The 26,516-nt window shown below is 39.3% G+C and overlaps 1 protein-coding gene across 1 annotated transcript in view; it reads left to right on the top strand.

The window, feature by feature from the left end:
* The window catches only part of DNAH7 (dynein axonemal heavy chain 7), a 287,995-nt gene that overhangs the window by 40,019 nt on the left and 221,460 nt on the right, over positions 1-26,516 (top strand). The window contains exons 11-16 of the mRNA XM_037913207.2: positions 1,004-1,183; positions 2,777-3,052; positions 19,856-19,983; positions 20,253-20,331; positions 23,758-23,982; positions 25,411-25,557. Coding sequence (XP_037769135.1) covers positions 1,004-1,183; positions 2,777-3,052; positions 19,856-19,983; positions 20,253-20,331; positions 23,758-23,982; positions 25,411-25,557 — 1,035 coding nt within the window. The remainder of the gene's footprint in view (positions 1-1,003; positions 1,184-2,776; positions 3,053-19,855; positions 19,984-20,252; positions 20,332-23,757; positions 23,983-25,410; positions 25,558-26,516) is intronic.

Below are 26,516 nucleotides of genomic sequence, written 5' to 3'. Positions count from 1 at the left end.
TTGATGTGCATCCAAACCTTGTGGAGTGTAGTTCCCTATCTCTGTTCCATCGGACACCAGCCTTGCCCTCAAATCTGCATGGACCTCCACTCCCAGAGAATGCTGGTGGAGGAACATCCACAGGATCCCAGGGAAGCATGCTGTGGAGCTGGAATGATCCTCTTTTTCCTTCACAATTTGTGCCCAGTCCAGCTCCCCTTTGTTCCTGTTATTTTGTCTGCTCATTCATTAAGTGATATTTGTTGTCTGATGGATAATTTTCTCTGTATTTCAATTAAATTTATATCCCTTCATAATGGTGATTTCAACATATTTATAATATGTTATTAAAATGCTGGCAGTCTGACAGAGAGATGAAAGAAGGGTTTTAACAGGAAAGAGAAAGCTGTTCCAAATTTGAAGGGGTGGTGAAAAGCCCACGGAATTCATCAGGGATTAATACAGTATTAGAGATCCCATGGTTGGATTCCTTGGAAGCCCCACCACAGGAAAAAAAGAGTAGTCTAGTGTTCTGTGGTGCAAATACTATCCCTGTAATATTCTCAGGTTAGTTTTTGTAGATTGTGCTTACATTACACCAGTGTATATCTGCAGTAGCTTTATTAAAGTAAATGGATTTATGTTCTGCAACTGAGAGCAGGATCTCACCTTGCATGTGGCATTATGTGTGTGAGTGCTAATAAAGTAAAGCTGCTACAACCTTGACTTGTGTAACCAACTTTATAAAGTTCTGATTTGGAATAGTACATAGTATACATCTCTGCCACATACTGACAAAATAACAAGTTGAATGTAGTCTTAATGAATGTCAATGTTTCGTAAATTTGATCAGAGCAATTTTACATGTAACTTTTATCACGATTACCTTATGTAAAGCATGCCATTTGCAATTAGCACCCTTAAGGATTTTAGTGCTTAAGCTGTCATGGTTTTGAAATCATATTTTTTTGATTTTTTCTGTATGAGCTGAGGTAACTAATATATTTCATTCTGTTTTTGTTAGAAATCTGTTCGCGCCTATGAGCATTCAGGTTTCATCATGAGGCTGATCCTTGACAAAGACTGTATTAAGTTTGAACCTGAGTTTAATGATTATGAAGTTATATTTCTGAATATTTATAATGTTATGATTAAAGCTATCAATCTTGTGCCAAGAGTTGAGACCAAATTGTATTCTAAGTGGGTAAGAAATTACTATTTTATAACTTTGTTTTTATTTTCTCACTCTGTTGTTGCTAGATTTAGATCATAGGTAATTTGATTAATAATTCTCCTTTTATATCTTTCACAGTAGTATAATATTGCTCTTTTAGTGCATTGTAGAACACTTGAAACAATTTTAACCGTATTAATCTAAGATATTTAAACCATTCTCTTAAAAATCCAATTTCTGTAATTATTTTTGTAAATATATAGTAGAAAACAGGTAATACGTTTTTATTTCTTAAAACATTTCTGATCTTAATGTTATGAGAACTGCTTTCATTTTTTGGTAATGCGAAGGGTAGTCTAGTGTTAAATATAAATTCTTGTGAACTGATTATTACTAATAGAGTTTAAAGGATATCTTTTAAGGAACTCACTAAGTTTAAATTGTTTTAATCATCTACACATTATGAAGCAAATTAAAATAATGGCCCAAATAGGAAGGCTACCCAGGCTAAAGAACACTAAACAAAGCCATGAAAAGCTATTTTAATTAGTTTTCTCCAGCTTGATTCTAAATTGCATCTTACTTACAATTTAAGGATGTAATCCATAACCTGGCAAAGGTTAACGGAGTTGCCTTCTGATGCTTCTTCCTCATTCCTCTCTCTGATTGTTTCCAGAGACTTGTGATAGTGGGACTTGGGGAGGAAGTGAGACAGTAGGGCTTTCAATGTTGTTATCAATATACCTAAAGTTAAGCACATGTTTAAAGTGCTATCCTGAATAATTATACTTTCGTGAATCAGGTTTCTACTCAATGAGCTATCAGGTGACAAACAAATAAAACAGAATAACATGTCTTTCAAACAGATAATCAGGTTATTAAGAGGCTGACTGCCAAATATAATTCATTTCATTTTTAGAATGAATGTTGGAAAAGGATAAAATTAAGATTATTTTTTAAGGAATATAAATAGTGTTCTCCAAGCTTGGGAGTCATCAGGGACTTGCAGGAAGTTGGTCAGTTTAATTTGAACGTCACCGATTCATCAGTTGATAGCAAGACTATCTAGACTGAAGTTGTTGTGACTCTCCAGATAAAATAAAATTAATACAGATTAAATTTGAAATAGCAATAAACATCTTTTATTTTTTTAAATAGCATATTGACATTCTCTAACAATATCTGAATTATACATTTCTATATTCTTGATAGCCAGTGAGACTTTTCAAACTACCATTTTATAAACTAGAAAGGAGTTTGATGCTAAATTTGAGTAGCCATACAGTAGAAATATCTTTCGGACATGTGTAGACGAACAGTTAGTACAAGGTAAGCTGTGGTGCTGCACGCTAACTGTCCTTTGGCAGTAGGTCAGAACACACTAGGGAACTTTTAGTATGCAGAGTCCACGCAGACATTTAGTATGAAGCATGCTGGAGCTCTGTAGATTTATACTCCAGGTTTTCACAAATTCACTTTTGTCTAGACAAGACCTACATAACTAAATTCAGTTTAGAAAGCTGCATGATTATGTAACATTTAATTGATTATTTTGTACAATTTTTATTGTTCATGAGATAAACATAATAAAACAAGTTACAGAAACAATGTGTTTTTCCAAAGCCGGAAGGCAAGTCTAGATCCACTAATTTGAAACCTATTATCCTCGATGAGATCCTGGATGAGCATAAGAGAAGGATCAAAGAAGAGATTGCCAAAGAAAGCATTGCACCCATGGAGCATCTCAAACTGTATGATAAGTACAGCTTCTTGATAAACAAACAAGCTGAAGAGGATATTGATCGATTCCTGTCAGAGGAACATAACTTTGAAGAAATAACAGGAGAAGCTGTCAAGTACCAAAACCTCAGTGAGGAAATACAGTACACTTCTAGGAAGGTAAATTATATTGATTTTCATAAAAAGACATTGAGTTTATTTTAAAGTTAGTTTTGTACTAGGTATGCTGTTTATCAAAGTTTATAATTATTAGCAGTACTTAAAGTGAGTTGGATCTCATCAGTTTCCTACAAGAAGCTGGTGGTTCTTCGCGTAATTGTCCACATGGATCTGACTTCTGGTGTGCATGTACCCCGTGCATGTGGGATTGGATTGTTTTGGCTAGCAGTGTCCATTGAGGCCACTCCCGCAGCCCGAATGCCCTAATGCCCCCTCTTTCACATGAGAGCATAAAGGGCAGAGTGGGCCCAACTGTCCTTCATTCCCTTCTAACTGTCCAGTGCTGTGACAGTGTCTGCTTCTTTTACACACTGATTGTTTGACTTAACTCTCTTTTGTACTGTATGTATAATGAATTAGTATTTTAGACTAGATAGTATAGTTGTTAGTTTTTCTGATTATTTTTACATCCATTGGCTTTAAAAAGAAGATTAAAACAAGCAAACAAAAAAAAAACTTCTTAGTGTTAGGGACTTCCCCAGTACTGGGATCTAGTCTCTGTGGCTGAAGTGAAGTTCCTATGGTTCAAAATTTGCCCCTTTTGTGATGCAGCTATTTCACAGCACTTTTTTTGCCTCAGGGAAGGGCATATCCTCAATACATGTTCAATTTGTTGTTCCTTTTTGAAAAGAACTCAGAAGGTGAGAGACACTTGGCTTAAACCATTTCTCTTGGAGCGTTCAATGAGGACCTCATCAGATCTGGAGGAAAAGTCTCTAACGGGCTTGAGTGTGCTTCATCCCTGAGTGCTCCTGTGAGCTGTGGCTCAACTTTGAGCTGTCAAGTTCACTTGTTAAAGAACGTGTCAGATTCTGAAACTCCAGAGCAGTGAAATCCACCTTCATAACTGACTTGGCACTCTGTGGTATGCAGTCCTATTCCCACAAGCCAACATTCATTGCCACTGATGTTTCTTCCCTCATTCCAGGGATCTACGGTCCAAGTTCTGACAGATAACATTACAGCCATGCACTGTCTCAACAGATGGGGGAGCAAGGTCATCTCCACTCTGTCAGAAGGCTGTTTGTCTTTGGACTTGGTGTATTTGTCATCATATTACATCAGTGCCTTTGTAACTGCCAGGCATTCAGAAATCTCGACCAGATCAGCAGTCTTACTCATCTCTTGGACATTGGATTGACGTATACCTTTCTGCTAATTCCCCTGGAATCCTGAGGAAACTGAGATAGGACAGATGCTCAGTGAATATGATATCCCCAGCATGGACCAGACAATTCTGGATCTAATCTGATCTTGTACTGCAGCCCCCAATCACATTACCTGTTCTGCCTGAAATAGTCTTACAGAATCATTGCCAGATCTTGTACTCAGATCTAGCATCATTAGGTACATCTACCTTCCTTGCATCCGCAAGTTTCTGATGGGGGCTCTATCATATTATCTTAATAGGCTAAGGCCTTTCAGGAACATCCTTAGATTTTATGACTTTTGCAGACAGGGTTACGGGTTAGCCCATCTGAATGTCTATCTAAAAGGGTATTTAACATTATAAAATCCTGCTACAAGTTACCCAGCTTAAATCCATCTATGCACATTAGAGCTCAGGCAGCCTATATTGCTTCCTTAAGAAGCATCCCTATTTCAGGGCAGCAACATGGGGATTGGTCCATATTTTCACCCAGCAATATTTCTTAGATAATATTTCCAGGTCAGATGCCAGCTTTGGTAGAGCTGTCCTGTGCTCTTTGTTTAAATAGGATTCTTAGCACTCATCTCCAGGCAAGAAGGTAACTCTTGCTAGTCACTAGAAGTGGGGCCCCTGTGGATAATTACTTGAAGAAAGAACAGTAACTGTTATTCTTTGAGATGTATTGTCCATATTGATCTCATGACTTGTCCTCCTTTCTTCCCTCTACCAAGTTGTATGGCTTTGGGATTCTGTATTGGTGAAGGAATTGAGGGACATTTGGGCTCTTTCTGCCCTTTATATGGTTGGCTGAGGAAGGGGAATGAGGCATGAGGGCTCAAGTGCAAACCCAACTAACACCACCGTCCAAAATCATCTGATCTCGCACACCCGGGTGTGTGCACACCAGAAGTAGGATCTGTGTGGACAATACATCTGGAAGAACCATAGTTACTGTAGTAAGCGTTCTTTATGTATATTTCTGAATGAGTGTAAAGTTCCCTGCTTCTTCACTAACAGGGCCCAATCCTGCTTCCTTTGCATTCAAAGCTTTGTTGTTGCCATAAACTTCAATGACAGCAAGATTAGTCCCCTAATCATATTTATCTAAACGAAGAAATTCCTTTCAAGGAAAGTGGTGGAAGCTCCATTGAAACTTAGTTGTATAACACAATACAGTATATGCTGTAGGAAAACAGTTCTGCATTGGCAGGAAAAGGAAAAGATGATATAATCAAAATCTTCCATTATATGAATTTCTATTCAGAAGATTTCTTTACGTTCTCCCATTGTGCAAGACCCTAAAGCCTCTAGATCTTCAGATAGCTGTGTGGGCCAAGGTTATCACACAGAGAAGCTGTGCCTCTGCACTGCGTCCCAGCTCTATTGGAGCAGAACTCTTCTCCAGGCAGCCTTTGCCACCTTACTCTCCCCACGTTTAGGGGGGTAGTGCTATTGGTGCAAAGAGAACTGAAGTAAGTTAACACTGGCAAGGTCAGTACTAACACTGAAAATCAATTGTCACCAAAAATTCCAGCAGAATTGACAAAATAACACTCAAAAGCATCAGTCTCCATGGTAAGTCCTCTTATCAGCAAGCCCTTGTATAACACACAGAAATAATCCAGTTTCTTTGGAGCATGGATGGAGGGATTCCTACAGAGTCAGTATATGACATTCTTTTAACATAGTTTTGTGTGTGTGCGTAATTACAATTTAAAATGTACAAGTGTAAAAAGGTAGTACACTGAAAGTTTATAACAGATTTGAGTTTTCCTGAATGAAGCTCATCACAACTAAGAGTAAACTGTACTTCTCCGAATGATTGTCCATATGCACATTCCACTAATGATGAACATGTGCTTAAGGAATCTTTTGGCCAGCAGTGTTGTATGGCATTCTCGTGTTCTGCATCGAAGATGTGTAAGGGCCTCTCATGCTAACTCAGTTTTGCTCTTTGCCTCTTGGTTTTTAGATAGAGTGGTTCCCTGTCCAAGTTCACTGCTAGCAACCCCCTTTTGGCCTTTAAAGTTAGTGCAGTTTAGATAGATTTTCTTAGTAAGCTAGTTAGTTTTATTGCCTTTTGGGAAGCCTTTATTTTTTAGTTTTTCTGACTTAGACCTCAGACTTAGGGATGACATCTTTTAGGTTCCTTGGATTTAAATATTGCTGTCATGCAAGGGAGCAATGCCTGTAAATGATGCTTAGGAGAACTGCACGTTCTTGGAAAATTTGCTATCTGAAAATCCTTCCGTTTGAAAACCAGGAGGGATAGGGAAGCTCACTTACCGATATGAGGAAGTCTATGAGACTGACTTCAGATGTGGGATCTCCAGACTCTCCTGTCTATGAGCCCTCAGAACTGAAGAGTATGAGCTAACCCACAGAGTCTTGTCATTGTCAGCCCACTTATTAGCTCAGGCAAAAATCACCAAAAGTCTCTCAGTGGAAAAGCGTCAGCCGAAGAGAGAGATCTCCCACCAAGGTCTCTTTGAGACAAAAGTCTTCCCCTCAGGACAAGTCATCTTCTGAGACTTAATGGTGCTGCATGATTCCTGGTGAAGCTTAGGACTTGTGTACAGCAATGTGTACTTAGGGGCAGGATTTGTAAAGTGCATTTGTGTGTTTTGCACTAATTACTCCATGTAGACCCTGCTGGTGCACACTAACCGTTCCGTACTGCTCTTTAATGCTTTGTTAAAGTGCACTAGGGAACTTGTAGTGTGAACCAGTGGGGTCTACACAGGCCAATTAATACATGTAACCAGGCCAGGTACCTCTTGGATGCCTTGTGGCCTAGGGCCACTCTACAAGCAGCAGTAGTCCTGTCTTGACATGTGTCATTGCACATGGGTGAGGCCACATTTCTTGGGAGACAAGATTAGGGAGGTAAATGAATCAGCAGGCTGGAAACAGAATGTCTGTACTAACTAAATTAAGGGGGAACACCCGGGGAGCCACTTACAATGGACAAGATGATAATGAATAAGATAAGCCTGGAACATAAAATGAGGTAAAGAGTAAGTCATACATGGACAGAGTGTGCTCTACAGGGATTGGTTCCTACTAAGATAGTCCCAAAATGTGTAATGCAATGTGTAGTAAGGGAAGTATGATGTGCAAATGTGTATAAAGGAAGAGATTTGCTTTGTGATTTTGGATGTGTGATATGCTGTATGCTTGAGTCTGATCAACTTAGCTTAGCTCTGCTTTGTGCCAGATAAAGGAACCTGAGTGATGAGATTGGAGTCAAACTGAGTTTTGGGGAACTGAATGGAAGAGGTCTTGGAACCCCAGCATCAGTCTATTTCTGTTTCCCCTTTTGAACTGTTCAGGAAACTCAAGAAAACAGTTTTGTCTATTCCCACCCCTTCCCAGGTTGTGCTTTATTAAATTAACAAAATTCAAAATCAAGTTTTCAAATCCATCCAAAAGTCTACACAAACAGTTTTCTCTTCCTCATTCCAGGCCTTTTTGCCTGGGGCCTCTCCTGATTTGCTGGTCACTCCCCAGCCCTATCTGACTGGAGTCTCAGTCCTAATTCCCAGGACTCTCTGCTAGAACCGACTCACTCCTAGCAGTCTCTAATCGCTGAGCGTTCCCTCCTCCTTACTTTATAGAGCAGTCATCCTGATCTCTCTTAGGTGCAGCTCATTCTGTAATCAGGGTTCGCTAGCCGAAGCACTCCAGCTCTTAAGGGGCGAGCCACCCTGTAACAGTGCACAATACAATAGTGTGCTTTAGAAATCACAACCATAGTACACATTGCCACACCATGAGATAACCTACATGGTGGCACTGAACAGTTGGCACCAAAACACAAGTGTTGGGAACATCTAGATCAGCACTAAAGGCTCCCCCCCTCCAGTAGGAGCTTAGCACCAGCAACGACTGACCCCACTGCACCAGTGCCATTGAAGACTTCTCTGGTACTACAGCTTCTGACACATCACTCTAGGGTGGCATCCACAACCATTTCAGGAACATCAGCTATGGCAGAGGAATATCTGGCACCACTTTGACTAGCTGTGTTATCAGTCCAGTTGGTACCATCAAGGTTCATGGCACCAGTAGTTTAGTGTTATTGCAGAGCCCGAATTTATCCTGCTATTGACTCTCCATCCCGTTGTCAGTGCTGCAGCTCTGCTCATGTATGGCAGACACCTCAATAAACCGGCCATCCATGCTGCAGCCTATTGCCCCTCCTATGGAGGTAGAATATGCCTTTTCCTGAATCTCGTCCAGAGGATCTCCACAGGCCTCACCTTTCTATAGGAGATCCAGACACTTATCCTTGTGACTGACACTGGGACATCCAAGGATTTGGCCCTGGTTCCCAACACCGTCGCCACTGGAACCATGCCAATTTATGCCAGTATTGCTGTACTGAGGACCTTGGTCTACTCAGAACAGTGCAAACTATTGGGACAAATCTCATCACCCTAAGGTACCTCTCCCATTGTCCTCAGCCACCCACGCTTCACTGGAGCTTCTCCCAATCCAACCTCAGGCTGAGTATGAGGAAGAACCATAAAGATCTCCTAGGACCAGCGACTATCATTTCCCTTCTTTATTGAGGCTGTAGTTCCACCTAGTGCCCTAGAGATGGATGACTTAACTGCTTCCAAGACCTCCTTAAGAGGATGCCAGAATCTCTGCAGCACTTAATGGAAGAGGTTCAAGGACCAGCTCATAAACTAGTGGACATCCTGCAATCCTTCTCAGCAGGAAAGATAGCCCTACCAGTCAATGAGACTATTACGGACCAGCCAAGGTGCTTTGGTAAACACCAGACACGATATTTCCCACCCCCATAAGGTAGATAAGAAATTCCAAGTTCCATCTAAATGAGCTTAATTCTTTTATATCCACCCTGTGCCCTCCATGTTGGTAGTTACCATAGCCAATGGAAAATTGAAGCAATATATGTCCACATCAAAAGAACGGGATCCAAAATAATTCGATTTATTTGACTGAAAAAATTCATTCATCAGCAAGTTTATAATTCCGAGCAGCCACTCACCAGGTTTATTGGCTAGGTATGATTTCTGGATCCACAAACAATTATCTCTTCGTTTGCTGACAGACACCTGATGTAAGGGAGGAGATTGCTTCCATAGTTTCTGAAGTGATCTCTTTAATATTATGAGAGAGAGAAATACTTTTGGGAATTGCATCATAATGGGAGAATTTAACTTCCCAGATATAGATTGAAGAGTAAAGGCTACTAATATTGGTAGGGCCTGTTCCTGGATGTGATAGTGTAACCTACATGCCGAATAGGGAGATATGTCTTTAAGAGATCTTACTGTGGGTAGGAGTGAGTTATGTCTGAGTCATTATTGCTAGGCAGATGCACAATTAGCACTCCACGTCCAGACATTTCTGGAATTGGGTGTGGTGGTTTTGAGTAGTCTCAATGGGTTCCCTCTAGCTGAGGGCAAGCAGTCAGGGGAGCTGCTTCACAAAAGGCTATGTGCTCTATGTGGACTGGGAGAAGCTGAGCCCAGGAGCAGAAAGCAGGCTGTTTTACCTAACTCTGAAGCATTTTGCAGCAGGCTTTTAAAAAAATCTGTATACTTAACTGAGTAGTTGGTTAATCAGTTAGCTGACTGGCTAGCAGTGATTTTAGCAGAGGAGGAATAAGAGTTTGCGTGGATTCCCACTGAAGATTCCTACAAGCAAGTGGAGGGAAGATGTTGCTTTTGACTCAGTAGACTGTATAGTTTGGTGATCAAAGACTCTAACTTAGACTCAGGTGAACTCAACCTAAGCTTCTCTGACTTTCTTCTCACTGTGTTTCTGTGGGGAATGACCTGTTCAGATTTAATTTGTTTTCTTTATTTGTGTTTATGTATAACCGTGGAGTTAATGTATGTGGGTTATAAAATAGCCATGTTATGTTGTAAAATTATTATTTATTATGTTCCTTTATTATAAGATTTTATAAAGTTGGTACTTAATTAAGTTGATTCCTTTTGTTCTTTTTGGGACTTGAATGTGGGGAGGTTGACCCTGTGCAATCTTTGCTGAAAATCATTAGAAACTGAATTCTGGGTCTCCAGCTGCTTTTCTGTGAGAGTTGGGTTTTTCAGAGACTGGAAAAGAGCTATGAAGTGAACTCTAGCTCACCCAGAGGTTAGAACATAAGAATGGCCATACTGAATCAGACCAAAGGTTCATCCAGCCCAGTATCCTGTCTACTGACAGTGGCCAATGCCAGGTGCCCCAGAGGGAGTAAACTTAACAGGTAATGATTGAGTGATCTCTCTCCTGCCATCCATCTCCACCCTCTGACAAACAGAGGCTAGGGACACCATTCCTTATCCACCCTGGCTAATAGCCATTAATGGACTTAACTTCCATGAATTGATCCAGTTCTCTTTTAAACCCTGTTATAGTCCTAACCTTCACAACCTCCTTAGGCAAGGAGTTCCACAGGTTGACTGTGCACTGAGTGAAGAAGAACTTCCTTTTATTTGTTTTAAACCTGCTACCTATTAATTTCATTTGGTGGCCCCTAGTTCTTATATTATGGGAACAAGTAAATAACTTTTCCTCATTCATTTTCTCCACACCGCTCATGATTTTATATACCTCTACCATATCCCCCCTTAGTCTCCTCTTTTCCAAGATGAAAAGTCCTAGCCTCTTTTATCTCTCCTCATATGGGACCTGTTCCAAACCCCTAATCATTTTAGTTGCCCTTTTCTGAACCTTTCTAATGCCAGTATATCTTTTTTGAGATGAGGGGACCACATCTGTATGCAGTATTCAAGATGTGGGTGTACCATGGATTTATATAAGGGCAATAAGATATTCTCTCTCTTATTCTCTGTCCCCTTTTTAATGATTCCTAACATCCCGTTTGCTTTTTTGACTGCTGATGCACAATGTGTGAACGTTTTCATAGAACTATCCACGATGACTCCAGGATCTTTCTCCTGATTAGTTGTAGCTAAATTATCCCCCATCATATTGTACATATAGTTGGGGTTATTTTTTCCAATGTACATTACTTTACATTAAATTTCATTTGCCATTTTGTTGCCCATTCACTTAGTTTTGTGAGCTCTTTTTGAAGTTCTTCACAGTCTGCTTTGGTCTTAACTATCTTGAGCAGTATAGTATCATCTGCAAATTTTGCCACCTCACCGTTTACCCCTTTCTCCAGATCATTTATGAATAAATTGAATAGGATTGGTCCTAGGACTGACCCTTAGGGAATACCACTAGTTACCCCTCTCCATTCTGAAAATTTACCATTTATTCCTACCCTTTGTTCCCTGTCTTTTAACCAGTTCTCAATCCATGAAAGGATGTTCCCTTTTATCCCATGACAACTTAATTTACATAAGAGCCTTTGGTGAGGGACCTTGTCAAATGCTTTCTGGAAATCTAAGTACACTGTGCCCATTGGATCCCCCTTGTCCACATGTTTGTTGACCCCCTCAAAGAACTCTAATAGATTAGTAAGACATGATCTCCCTTTACAGAAACCATGTTGACTTTTGCTCAACAATTTATGTTCTTCGATGTGTCTGACAATTTTATTCTTTACTATTTCAACTAATTTACCCAGTACTGATGTTAGACTTACTGGTCTGTAATTGCCAGGATCATCTCTAGAGCCCTTCTTAAATATTGGCATTACATTAGCTATCTTCCAGTCATTGGGTACAGTAGCTGATTTAAAGGACAGGTTACAAACCATATTTAATAGTTCCGCAATTTCAAATTTGAGTTCTTTCAGAATTCTTGGGTGAATGTCATCTGGTCCTGGTGACTTGTTACTGTTAAGTTTATCAAATAATTCCAAAACCTCCTCTAGTGACACTTCAATTTGTGACAATTCCTCAGATTTGTCACCTACAAAAGACGGCTCAAGTTTGGGAATCTCCCTAACATCCTCAGCTGTGAAGACTGAAGCAAAGAATTCATTTAGTTTCTCTGCGATGACTTTATTGTCTTTAAGCGCTCTTTTTGTATCTTGATCATCCAGGGGCCCCACTGGTTTTTTAGCAGGCTTCCTGCTTCCGATGCACTTAAAAAACATTTTATTACCTTTTGAGTTTTTGGCTAGCTGTTCTTCAAACTCATTTTTGGCTTTTCTTATTACATTTTTACATTTAATTTGGCAGTGTTTATGCTCCTTTCTATTTACCTCACTAGGATTTGACTTCCACTTTTTAAAATAAGCCTTTTTATCTCTCACTGCGTCTTTTACATGGTTGTTAAACCATGGTGGCTCTTTTTTAGTTCTTTTACTGTGTTTTTTTAATGTGGGGTATACATTTAAGTTGAGCCTCTATTATGTGTCTTTGAAAAGTGTCCATGCAGCTTGCAGGGATTTCACTCTAGTCACTGTACCTTTTAATTTCTGTTTAAATAACCTCCTCATTTTTGCATAGTACCCCTTTCTGAAATTAAATGCCACAGTGTTGGGCTGTTTAGGTGTTCTTCCCACCACAGGAATGTTAAATGTTGTTGTTTTATTGTCACTATTTCCAAGTGGTCCTCTTATAGTTATCTCTTGGACCAAATCCTGCGCTCCACTCAGGACTAGATCGAGAGTTGCCTCTCCCCTTGTGGGTTCCTGTACCAGCTGCTCCAAGAAGCAGTCATTTAAAATATCGAGAAATTTTGTCTCTGCATTTTGTCCTGAGGTGACGTACCCAGTCAATATGGGGATAATTGAAATCCCCCAATATTATTGAGTTTTTTATTTTGATAGCCTCTCTAATCTCCCTTAGCATTTCATCGTCACTATCACTGTCCTGGTCAGGTGGTCGATAATAGATCCCTATTGTTATATTCTTATTAGAGCATAGAATTACTATCCATAGAGATTCTGTGGAACATGTGGATTCATTTAAGATTTTTATTTAATTTGATTCTACATTTTCTTTCACATGTAGTGCCGCTGCACGCCCTCCCCTCCCCAAACGACCTATTCTGTCCTTCCTATATATTTTGTACCCTGGAATGATTGTTTCCCATTGATTGTCCTCACTCCACCAGGTTTCTGTGATGCCTATTATATCAATATCCTTCTTTAACACGAGGCACTCTAGTTCACCCATCTTATTATTTAGACTTCTAGCATTTGTGTACAAGCACTTTAAAAACTTGTCACTGTTTATTTGTCTGCCCTTTTCTGATGTGTCAGATTCTTTCTGTGAATGTTTCTCATCTGATCTGGCCCATACTTTATCCTCTTCCATCCCCTCCTACTGAGTAATACCTAGAGAATCTCTATCAATAGACTCTCTTCTAAGAGAATTCTCTGTCCAATCCACGTGCGCCTCTGCAGCAATCAGCTTTCCCCCATCTCTTAGTTTAAAAACTGCTCTGCAACCTTTTTAATGTTAAGTGCCAGCAGTCTGGATCCACTTTGGTTCAGGTGGAGCCCATCCTTCCTGTATAGTCTCCCCCTATCCCAAAAGTTTCCCCAGTTCCTAATAAAACTAAACCCCTCCTCTCTACACCATCGTCTCATCCTTACATTGAGACTCTGAAGCTCTGCCTGCCTACCTGGCCCTGCGCGTGGAACTGGAAGCATTTCTGAGAATGCCACCATAGAGGTCCTGGATTTCAGTCTCTTTCCTAGCAGCCTAAATTTGGCCATCTCCCTATGTCATTGGTACCTACATGTACCACAACCATTGGCTCCTCCCCAGCTCTACACATAAGTCTATCTGGATGCCTTGAGAGATCCGCAACCTTCGCACCAGACAGGCAAGTCACCATACGGTTCTCCCAATCATCACAAACCCAGCGATCTATGTTTTTAATGATCGAATCTCCCATTACTAACACCTACCTTTTCCTAATGATTGGAGTTGCCTCTCCCAGAGAGGTACCCTCAGTGCGAGAGGATATCCCAACATCATCTGGAAGGAGGGTCCCAACTCTTTTCCCATTGACTGCTCTCCTTCTCTGGGCCTTTCATCCTCCTTAACAGTGGAGGGGCTGTCTGACGAGAGGTGGGACAAATCTACAGAGTTCTGGAAAGCCTCATCAACATACCTTTCTGCCTCCCTTAGCTCCTCCAGTTCCGCCACCCTGGCCTCCAAAGCCCTTACACCGTCTTTGAGGGCCAGGAGCTCCTTGCACCGAATGCACACATACACCACCCGCCCATAGGGCAGGTAATCCTACATGCTACACTGAGTGCAATAAACAGGATAGCCCCCTGTCATAAAAATAAAGGGAAGGGTAACCACCTGCTGTATACAGTACTATAAAATCCCTCCTGGCCAGAGGCAAGGTCCTTTTACCTTTTAAGAAGCTCAGGTAACCTAGCTGGCACTTGACCCAAAATGACCAATAAGGGGACAAGATACTTTCAGATCTGGATGGGGGGAAAAGGCTTTTGACTGTCTATGTGATACCTTTGCCGGGAACAGATCAAGGATGCAAGCCCTCCAACTCCTGTAAAGTTAGTAAGTAATCTAGCTAAAAAATGCATTAGGTTTTCTTTTTTTTTGGCTTGTGAAATTCGCAGTGCTGGAGGAAATGTGTATTCCTGTTTTTGTATCTTTTTGTAACTTAAGGTTTTGTCTAGAGGGATTCTCTATGTTTGAATCTGACTGTCTGTAAGATGATCTTCCATTCTGATCTTACAGAGTTGTTCTCTTATCTTTTTTTTGTTCTTCTAATAAAGTTCTGTTTTTTAAGAATCTGATTGGGTTTTTTGGGTGTTAAAAATCCAAGGCTGGTCTGTGCTCATCTTGTTTATTCTCAAGCCTCCCCAGGAAAGGGGATGTAAGGGTTTGGGGGAATATTTTGGGGAAATAGGAACTCCAAGTGGTCCTTCCCTGATTGGTTGTTAAATCACTTGGTGGTGGTACACGGTCTCTGAGGGCCAGGAGCTCCATGCACTAAATGCACACATATGCCACCCGCCCACAGGACAGGTAATCATACATGCTACACTGAGTGCAATAAACAGGATAGACCCCACTCTGCTGCTGGGTTTCTCCCTGCATTTTCTCCTACGGCTACCTAGGTTAATGATAGGGTTTTTGTTTAAATCAAGACGTTTTGATTATAGTTTAGTTTAAAGGTTTTAAAGAATGGCAAGTGTACCTCGCCCCTTTCCCAACTCCCTCTCGAAACTCCCTGGTAGTGGTCCCTGGTCCCAAAGCTCCCTGGTCACTTGCTCATTGCTTTATAAAGCCCTGGCCTTCTTGATAGCCCTGCCCCCTGACTAAGGCTCAGCCAATGAACAGAGGCTTCTAGATTTCAAACCTTGTTTAGAAGCTCACAGCTTCCAACTGCCGGCCACAGCACATGGTCCTTCAACCAACCAACCAACCAAACAGAGAGACAGACAGACAGACACAAGCTCAGCAAACAGTAAGTAACCCCCAAACACAAACACACACTACAGACAGCCACTTACCCCAAGGGTCCCATATTTGCTTCTCCTTCACCTGGAGAACTCCCTCTTGAAACTCCCTGTTAGCGGTCCCTGTTACAACATATGACAGATTTTTTTCATCAAATCATCACTGAAACAACAAGAAGTGATGCAATTTTAGTCTTACTTTTAGTAAGCTTGGATTGAGTGATAGCAAATTTATTCAGTTTAAATTAAATGGAAGAATAATCAAAACCAGGCTGTCAACCTAAGATTTTTTTATATTAAAGGGGCACACTTTGGGAAATTACGGGAATTAGTTAAAGAAATCAGCTGTATTGAAGAGCACAAGGATTTTAATGAGGAGGAGGGTTGGAGTTTCTTCAAATCAACTGTAGAAAAACAATCTGAAAGAAATGTGCATCCCAAGCAAGGGGAAAAAACTTGTAGGGAAAGGCTTCAGACTTAGCTGGATGAATAGCAACCTTAAAAAGATCAAGAGAAGTAAGTAGAGAACTTATAGGGAATGGAGAAAGGAGTTGATCAGCAAAGAGAGCTACATCATTGAGATTACTAAATGGAATGAGAATTGCTAAAATTCAAGCTGAATTAGCTCTTGCTGAGGAAATTAAAATAAATAATAGGGGTTTTTTTAGTTACATAAATAAAAACAGAATAAGGAAGGATAAGGTTGGACTGCTATGCAGTGTAAATGGGAAGGAGATTAAGGATAATCTAGATATGGCCCTAAAACTAAAGGAATACTTTGCCTCATTTTTCAGTGAGGACTATAATATGGAACATGTGCATGAAGGCAGTATTTAACTAATGGCTGGTGGAAATGCTAGAAATGGAAATTACCATATCTGAGGTGGAAGAAAAACATAAAGTGCTTTATGCTTTCAAATAAGTGCAATGGTATAATTTTCGCCCCAGAATGTTGAAAGAACTGGCACATGAGACAGCTAGTTCAGTAGCAATGATTTTTAATAAGTCTATCTATTTGGGGGCAGGACCATATGGTTGGAGAAAAGCTAATGTCATACCTATATTTAAGAAAGGGAAATAAAGTGATCTGGACAACTACAGACCTGTTTGTTCGACCTCAGTAGTATGCAAGGCTTTAGAACAAATTGTGAAGGAAAGAATAATTAAATTAATAGAAAAAAATGGTAAATGGGTGTAATGCAACGTGGGTTTATGAAAGGTAGATCATATCAGACTAATCGGATTTCCTTCTTTGAGAAAATAACTGATTATTTTTTATAACGGGAAGTACAATAGTTGGACTTCAGTAAAGCATTTGACACAGTACCACATTGGAAACTTTGGAAAGGTGGGGATCAATACCAGCAATGTAAGGTGGATAAAGAATTTGCTAAAGAGGAGAGAGCAATGGATATGCAGAAAGGTAATTATCAGACTAAAGGGAGTTTACTAGTGGAGTTCCTCAAGGACTGGACTTGGAACCAATCTTATTCAATATTTTTATGAGTGACCTTGGCACAAAAAGTAGGAGTGTGCTTATAAAATTTGCTGATGATACAAAGTTGGGAGGCATCATCAAAAGAGAGGAGGGTCGGAATATTATACAGAAAGATCTGGATGACCTTGAAAACTAGAATGGGATGAAATTCAGAACTACAAAGTATATCTGCACTTAGGGTCTAAGAATTTCTTCTATAATCTGCGGACTCATCAGTTGGAAGCAACAGAGGAGGAGAGAGACCTGAATGTGTGGTCAATTACAGGATATGACTATGTGCCACCAATGTGATACAGCTGTGAAAAAGGCAAATGAAATCCAAGGATGTATTCAGTGAGGCATTTCCCGCAAGGATAGAGAAGTATTAATGCCATATTAATTTTTAGTAGGGATAGAGAAGTATTAATTACAAGGCACTGGTAAGACCTCATTTGGAATATTGTGTATAATTCTGGTCACTCATGTTCAAGAAAGATGAATTTAAACTGGAACTGGTGCAGAGAATAAAGAACTACTATGATGATCAACAGAATGGCTGGCCTATCTTATGAGAGGATACTGAAAGAGCTTGGTTTATTTAGTCAAGAAAAAGGAGGCTGAGAGAGAATATGATAACTCTGTATAAATACATTAGGGGGTAAATACTAGGGAGGGTGAAGAGCTATTTAAGCTAAAGGACAATGTTGGCACAAAAACAAATGGATATAAGTGGCAATCAACAAATTCAGGCTGGAAAATAGAAGAAAATTTCTAACCATCTGAGAGGGCAGGTTCTGGAGCAGCTTCCTGATAGCAGTCATTGGGGCAAAGAAAGTAATTAGTTTAAAGAAAGAACTGACAAATTTGAGTGCAAATGTATGATGGATTTTCTTGTGATGGCAGGGGGCAGGGCTCAACAGCCCTGGGGCTCACTTCTGGTTTGTGTCTCATGTTCCTAAAGCTTATGCTTCAGTGTTTCAGTCGGGGATCAGGAAGGCATTCCCCCTGCCCCCAGCGTATGTTGGGAGGGTTTTTTTTAATCTCCTTCCTCTGAAGCATAAGGGGTGACCATGGCTACAGATGATCATTTGGTAGGGTGGTCCAGGTCTCTGACGTGGCACCAAGCATTCTCTCTTTGAGGTGCGTGGCTGACTGGTTCTTGCTTACATACTCAAGGGCTAACTGATTGCTATATGTGGGGTCGGGAAGGAATTTTCCCCCAGGTCAGATTGGTAGTGACCTTGGGAGTTTTATGACTTCCTCTGCAGGATGTGGATGTGGGTCACTTGCCAGAATTATCTGGGTATATCTCACTTAATTATTCCCTGTCATTGTGAGGGCCTTGATCCTGGTTCCCCTTGGTCTCTCCCCATAGCATATAATAGTCTAGTCACACATGAGCTGTAATTCTTTGGTTTCATTTCAGTTGCTGAGTTTAGCATGTGGGTCCTGGGTGCTGTTGGTGGCCTGTGATGTACTGGAGGTCAGACTGGATGATCTAGTGGTCCCTTCTGGCCTTGAACTCTATGACTCTGTAGTGGACAAAACCAGCTTTCAGGTGGCCCTTGACGTGGTCCATACCACCTCGAGATCAGTGGTGACACTGGTGGTCAAGAATCTGTGTCCTTACCAACGCCTCCAAGTCAGACGCTGTGTTTGGCAAAGTAGTGCTGCAGTCTTTGTTTTTCTAAAAACTCTGAGCTCCCGCCTGCATTGTACAGTTTCACTGCTGTGGAGTCACCATTAATGGAATGTGTATGTGGGCAGTCACGTAAGGGAGAATGGGAAGTTACTTACCTATACTGTAACTGCAGTTCTTTGAGATGTGTTGTCCATATGCAGATTTCACCACTTGCCTCCATTCCCCTCTACTTGGAGTCCTTTATCCCCGGGATTCTGTGGTGGAGAGGAAACTGAATGGGTATTAGCAGACTGCCCTTATATGCCCTTGATGTGGACTACAGGGACTCTTAGGCTGCATGTGGTCATATGAACAATGCTGGCTCAAAGATTCAGAACTCAAGCACATCACCATTAGTGGAATGTGCATATGAACAACACGTCTCAAAGGACTCCAGTTACTGTACGGGTAAGTAACTTCTTATTCGGCAATTTTAGGTATTGAAGAATTAGGCTTAGAGAGTTAATTCTAGCAACATTTGAACTCAGGTTGAAATAAAATTCTACAATAGCTTTCTTTAAATACTCCCTACTGAAGTGCACAAATGTGTGATTCTTCCCCCACCCCTGGACCAAATTCATTCCAAGTGTAACTCCATTGAAGTTAATGAAATTACACCACAGGTTTATTTGACCACTAGTGTGTGGGTAGGAAGTGAGTATACAGTCAAACACTTTTAGGGCCTGATGCGTCTCTTGCTTACATTACTACTCAAGTGAAGTCAGTGGAGTTATTCTGGATTTATATTATTGTAAATGAGAGCAAAATTTAAATTGAATCAAAACCATTGCTACTAAAGACGTTGGTGAAGAGGCATACAGGAACTGCCCTCTAGAACTGATGGTAGAAGGCATCCCTTGCTAACAATCTTTTCTCTGTACCATGAGCAAAAGACTAGTAATCTCTTACTGAAAAGAGTGTCAAGATCTCCACATCTTACATTCTCTTCATTAGTTAAAAACTGGTACTGTAAGATTGTAACAGATCAACAAAGAAAGCATTATGAATACTGCTATTTAGGATAATTTATTGTTTCTTTCATATACCATGTGTCAAGTATGTTAATTTTTACACTTGTGTTCTAGTACATTCGTCTAGGAATGTTTGCGCTGCACTGTGATGAATTGATTAGGGCTTTGGCAAAGCGAGCAGATGCAATTTTTGGAAAAATTGTTGCCAAAATGTTCAAAGATCATCAAGATATAAACCTGAGGTAAATCTCAAAATTTCATAAATAAATGTACATTATTTTATTTCGAGTGCTAAATTTTGTAAACACTTGAAAAGTATCTTTAATCTATATTTTTACTATAATCTATACTACACAGAGATGTTAAGATATGTTATTTGTAGTTAGTTTTTCATTCAGTCTTTACTTAAACAAACTAATGATTTTTTGCCCTTATGTGAATATTTAGGCAGAGAAGCATGTTACATGTATAGACAACATATCAGACTTTGGCTCTCTTTTATATATTTCAGGTTATGTGATGAATTTGAGAATATAGCCGAGAAAGCTCTTACCACTCCATCAAATACACAGGAGTTAATGGAACTTAAGGTATACATTTCTTCTTATATACTACAAGCAAGGTATAATTACCAATATCTTGATCTGATCTTGGATATACAATGACCAAGTTGCCTCGTGTATGGCCCTGATGAGACACTAGATGGAGAGGACTTTGAGTCACTACAGAAAGTTCTTTCTCAAGGTGTCTGGCTGGTGGGTCTTGCCCACATGCTCATGGTCTAACTGATGGCCCTATTTGGGGTCAGGAAGGAATTTTGTCCCAGGTCAGATTGTCAGAGATGCTGGGGTTGTTTTTTTTTTTTTTTGCCTTCCTCTGCAGCATTGGGCATGGGTCACTTGCAGGTTTAAACTAGTGTAAATATGGATTCTTTGTAACTTGAAGTCTTTAAATCATGATTTGAGGACTACAGGAAGTCAGTCAGAGGTTATGGATCAATTACAGGAGTGGATGGGCAAGGTTCTGTGGACTGCAATTTGCAGGAGGTCAGACTAGATGATCATGATGGTCCCTTTGGACTTTAAAACCTATGAGTCTATAAGTTAGTGGGAGTTTTGCCACTGATCTCAATAGAATCAAGATTGCACACCCCATTTTTATTAGTAAGTGGACAGTTAGATTCCTATGCCCTTCCAGTTAGTGCTAGTAGGTGCCAATAGTGATTTATATGTTATAGAGAACATGCCTGTTAGAAATTGGATTGAGAACATAATTTCTTTCATACAGGCTCTGACCGGGGTCCCAGTGCGGGCCAGCTGAGGTCACTCAATTAAGGTGAACTGCAAAGAATGAACAGTCAATCCCCAAAGTTGGTGGATATTTTAATACTTAGATTTACCAAGCCAGCACAAAACAGCTTCTTTATTCAACCTGGTTGCCCAGAAACCAACAGCACATTTCCTTTAAAGGTACCCACATCAAATATGATGAAGATTTATGAAAATCTTATTTTATCATATCAAAAAAAAAGGTTCTACCAATCCCAAAGGATTGGACACATTATGTCCCAGGTTAATGAATATTCCAGATCTTACCCAAATACATGCTAATAGCCTATTTCTATTAACTGAACTAAAATTTATTAAAAAAGAAAAGAGAGAGAGTATTGTTAAAAGATCAATATACATACAGACAGGAGTTCAATTCTTGAGGTTCAGATACACAGGAGAGATGGTGAGCTTTGTAGTTGCAAAGAGTTCTTTTAGAATTAGTCCATAGGTTATAGTCCAATGTTTATATTTCAGGGTGTCCAGTCAGAACAGGGATCTCAGTCCTTGTGGCTTAGGCTTCCTCTGCATGAAACCTCAAGCAGATCTGAGATAAAAAGGATCAGGATGCAAGGGTCTTTTTATACAGTGTTCTAGCATCCACTTGACCTGGGTAAACAATAGGCTTTTGACGTAACCTTCTGTTTTCTAAACACCACCAGTAATTAGTTATACAAATTAACATAGGGCAATTTATCCATGAGGCAGTCTATCACAAACTTCAAAGAGACATATAGACAATGACAGTATTTCACCGAAGATTCATCTAAATGTTAATATTCCCTTTTGATCTCTGAATTAGTAGCTATCGTGACAGACAGGAACTGTTTACATGGGTAGCATCTAAGATACACACAATTAGTACAACTTCTAACAATATAGGTTTGCATTTCAAAGTTCTAGCCTACCTACCCAGAGAATGACCCTAATTACCATTTCTAACATGTCTTTAAAGGTTGGCTTTGGGTTAGCTAGCCTACAAGCTGTTTAACTCTTTCTGGCCATGTGTTACACTTTGTTTAAGATTTGTTGCAATTATATAACAGTGGTAGCAATAATGATTTGCATGGTTATATTTTAACCATACAGGCCTTATAACAGATAATGTGATCAAATGATGAAATCTTTTGGGCTGGATTCAGACAGTTTATTAGAGGTGAAATAACTGGGTCCCATTCCCAATATTCTGAGCTAGTCAGAGACATGAACTTCCAGGGAAGCAGACAAATGTCTGATTAGAACTTAGAGAGGAGTTGGTACTGCATAGAAAACTTTCAGAAACATTCTGCCTGTAATTTATATATAAAGTACTTCTGCCTATAAGTCATGTATTGAGCTGTCATTTAAAATGTGTCAGATGTGTGGCTTATGTGTGATCATCCATCTCAATAACTATAAAATCCCACCACATTATAGATACCAGTTTGATGATCAAGTCCCAGTGGCCACTCTGGCATACTCAGGCTCCAACTCAGCAAAGTACTTAAACACATGTTTAAAATTAAGTATGTGCTTAAGTTCATTCTTATTCAGCAAAGCACTTATGTAGGTGCTTAATTTTAAGTCAGAGGGACATAGGTGTTTACTTAAAGTTAATCAAGCAAATGAATGCTTGGCTGAATCAGAATCTAAATGCTTTGTTTTTACACTGAAAGTCTAGCTGAACAATGGCAACACTCTGAGACTTTTTCAAGTGAAAAAGAAATCTTTAAAAGACATGAAATGTGTGCCATCTTAAAGCATTGAGTTTCTATTGCTGCAGTTTTATGTCAGATAAACACCATATTAAGTTTTCCCAGGTGTGGCTTATTATTTTCCACTGAGATCAAATCCCTCCTGATAACTCCTTTGTCTTTTAGCTACAATGCTATTTTAAATTTTATATAGGCTATTTTTTGAAAAGACCAGTGTTCCCCAGACCCAGAAGCATTTATATATTCTACTGGATATAAACTATTGTTTAAAAGATAGTGGTGGTATACATTTTACTGGACAGATTGTACTTTTCTAAATATTATTTCATTGATTAATTTGTGTCATCACATTAATTATTTTTGCTGTAGTGTTGTAGACATGTTGGTCCCAGTATATTAGAGACAAAGTGAGCGAGGCAATGCCTTTTATTAGACCAACTTCTGTTGGTGGTAGAGACAAGCTTTCGAGCTTCCACAGAGCTCTTCTTCAGGTCTGGAAAAGGTACTTGAATGTCACTGCTAAAACCAAGGGTGGAACAGATAAGGAGTTAACACATGTTGCAAGAGACCATGCAAGGTGAAGTGGGCAGTTAACACCACTATAGTCTTAAAACAAAGAAGGATTAGTAGGTCATGGATCGTTGTAATGAGCCATGAATCCAGTGTCTTTATTAAATCCATGATTTTTGGTGTCTAGCAGAGTTATGAATTTAAGTTTCCAGGCTCATCTTTTGAAGGTGTGCAGGTTCTGATGTTGCTAGACACCAGAAATCATGGACTTAATAAAGACACTGGATTTTTATGGTTCATTACAGCAATCTGTAATGAACCTTTCTTTGTCCTATGACTGTAGACTTATTTACTGGCCACTTCATCTTGAACACAGACTTTTCATGTTTACTATGTAAGGACTGTTTTAGATATCTTGACAGATTAAAGAAATTGGGGGGTTTGATGGGAAGACATTTATGTTGTTTAATTTTGTATCCCCTAGGCATATATACAGAAAGTGGAAACACGGGACATGTTTGAGTTGGAACAGAAATTAGTGGACTCTAAAAATTGCCTTGCTTTCCTGATAGAGTGTGCAAACTTTTCACCAGCAGATATTCGACTGAATAATAGTGTCTTTCAGTGGTATGCTCGAATGTCAGATATTTTTGAAGAGCACAGAAAGATAATTAAAGAAAAAACAGAGCAATTTCAAGAGGGACTTAAGGTTAGTAATGAAAGCATTTTCAAAACCTTTGTGTTATTTGAATATTTTAAATAATACAATTGACATAAAAATCATATTGATGGGCATAATCTTTTAAAATTTATTTACACCACTACTTTAAAAAACAATGCAGAATTAATTACATTAAATAAACATATGACACAGCACATATCAGAATATATAATATTAACTAATTTGTATTGATTTCTTATTCATTTGATTGCACATACCATGAATGACTTATATAATCTAAACCATATTTCACAGTTTGGGTCCAATCCTGTAAGCCTTCTTTGTACAGGACCTCCATAGATGTTGATGAGAGTTATATGTATGAAACTTTTAAAGCCCTAATCCTGAAAATACTTGTGCATCTGCTTAATTTAAAGCATGTGAGTAGCCCCACTGACGTCAACAGAAATATGCCAGTTGTAATAAAAAGCTAATGTAGTTCTGTCAAGAAAGTTATCTACATTCAATAACAAAAGTGAATATTGCTCCTAGGATCATTTTAAAATAATTCAATTTTGTAACTGTAGATTTACTGTGGACCACATTTATTTTATTTGTACTTTTAAAAAAATCAGTTATATTTTACATATAGTATTTTATCTCTCGAATATTTTTCTTTATACTATTGACAAGGTTTTATAGGGTGTCACTGATTTTTGTAGTGCATAAATGCAGGTTAGAAATGGAAAACCTTTTCACATAAAAGTAAACAGTGAATGTTTTATTTATCAATATTTAATGTAAGTATGATTATTTTAATTTATGTCAGTTGTATTATTGCTTCAGTAGGTGCATTATTTGTATGTTCACAAAGACTGCAAAACATTACTCATTGCAGTAGTCCAGTTGACTTCAGTGTCTGGTAAACCAATGTGTGGACCACAAACTGACTTCAGTGGGAGTACTTGAAGAATTTGCATGACCTGATGCAAACTCTTAGGTTTGGTGACCACTGGTTGGAATCTGGATGTAATTGGAAAGGGGCATTATGGGCACAAGACTTGATTCCAAAACTGAAAATCAGATCTTAGTATCATACTTTCCACATATATGTTTGGTGTTTTTCAAAAATTAAGAAAATGGTAATTAGTCAGAAGGTGGCATAGAATTTACTACACTGGATCAAGTAAATGGTCCATATAGTTTTATATTCTGTCACAGGCATTGACCTGTACTGATACTTTAACATAACATACACCAAGGCTCAGATTTTTAATGGTATTTAGGTGTTCTCCACTCAGCACACAAGGCCTAAGTGACTTAGACAGCTAAGTCCCACTTTCAAAAGTGACCGAGACACTTAGGATCTAAGTGCTATTGACTTTCCATTGATTTTCAGTGGGACTTAGGAGTGGGGGGAGGGAGGCGAAATACCTCTTGAACCGAAGTATCTAACATTATTTGTCACTTTATTAGATACGTTGTGAACGATTTGTTGAGGAATTGGAGAGTTACTCTAAGCAAGTTGAAGAATTTTACACATTTGGAGACGTTCAGGAAGTCAACAGATATCTAAAAAAAGCTCAGGCATTGAATACAAAGTTGGATGTGGCTGCTGATAAGGTATAGATTTAAAATTTGTCCTAAATGTAAATGGATGAATTTGTATAAAATTAAAAGCTTTGACAGTGAAACAGTTATTGACAAGTAGTAAAAATTACTGGCAATTCAACTGCTGCTTCATTCTGTAAGATATTTACCAGTTTTCCCTGATCTTGGATACTGAAGGGTCTGAACGAGTCTCTAGGGCCCATTATTATAGCATCATGGCTATTCTAATTTGTGCTGGCAAATGTGGTAATTGTTGGGGAATGATCAGCTGTTACCTTAATAGTAATAATACCTATCTCGGTGGAGGCAATGGAGAGGGGGCTGGACTGGGATTCAGGTTCCATTTCTGGCTCAGTCACCCGTTGGGTGACTTTGGTCAAGTCACTTCTCTTCTCTGTGCCTCTGTCTGGCCGATGAGGCCTGTCAGTATAATCTAGAGCATCTTAAAGTTGATCTTTAAAAGCTCTTTAAAGTTGCTCATATTAAACTGTCTCCTAGGGACTGCTCTGCCAGCTAAGGATCAGATGGAGTGCTGTGTGCTCTAGCCTTGCCTTTCCCTGCCTCTTCCTGTTCTCTGACATATCCTCTATAGATATTGCTAGTTTTATGTTATCCGAGTATTTCCCAGCACTGGAGAAATACAAAGCTGGAGCTGACAGTCTCATTTTAAAAGAGAGGAGGCTGGTGGTAGAGTGTTTTCTATGAAAGATACTTGACTCTGGAACTTGCTCACTCTTTAGTCTTGCATCTGAGTGTGAATTTGTTGACCTTAAGAGCATGCTTCAATGCTCATCTATTTTTGTGAATCACTGATGGTGATGGGTTGAGAGAGGTGATTAAGGGTGGTTGTTTGTTAATTTATACTGTGATTTTATTTATATAGATAGGCATGTCCTCGTATTTTAGATTTTTTAAAAATCTTTGCTTCTGTATCATCTTTAAATCTTTGTAATATACAGTTAGATGTTTTC

Source organism: Chelonia mydas, chromosome 11 (assembly GCF_015237465.2).
Source record: "Chelonia mydas isolate rCheMyd1 chromosome 11, rCheMyd1.pri.v2, whole genome shotgun sequence".
NCBI classification, from domain to species: domain Eukaryota; kingdom Metazoa; phylum Chordata; order Testudines; family Cheloniidae; genus Chelonia; species Chelonia mydas.
This window is presented reverse-complemented; position numbering and strand designations above follow the sequence as displayed.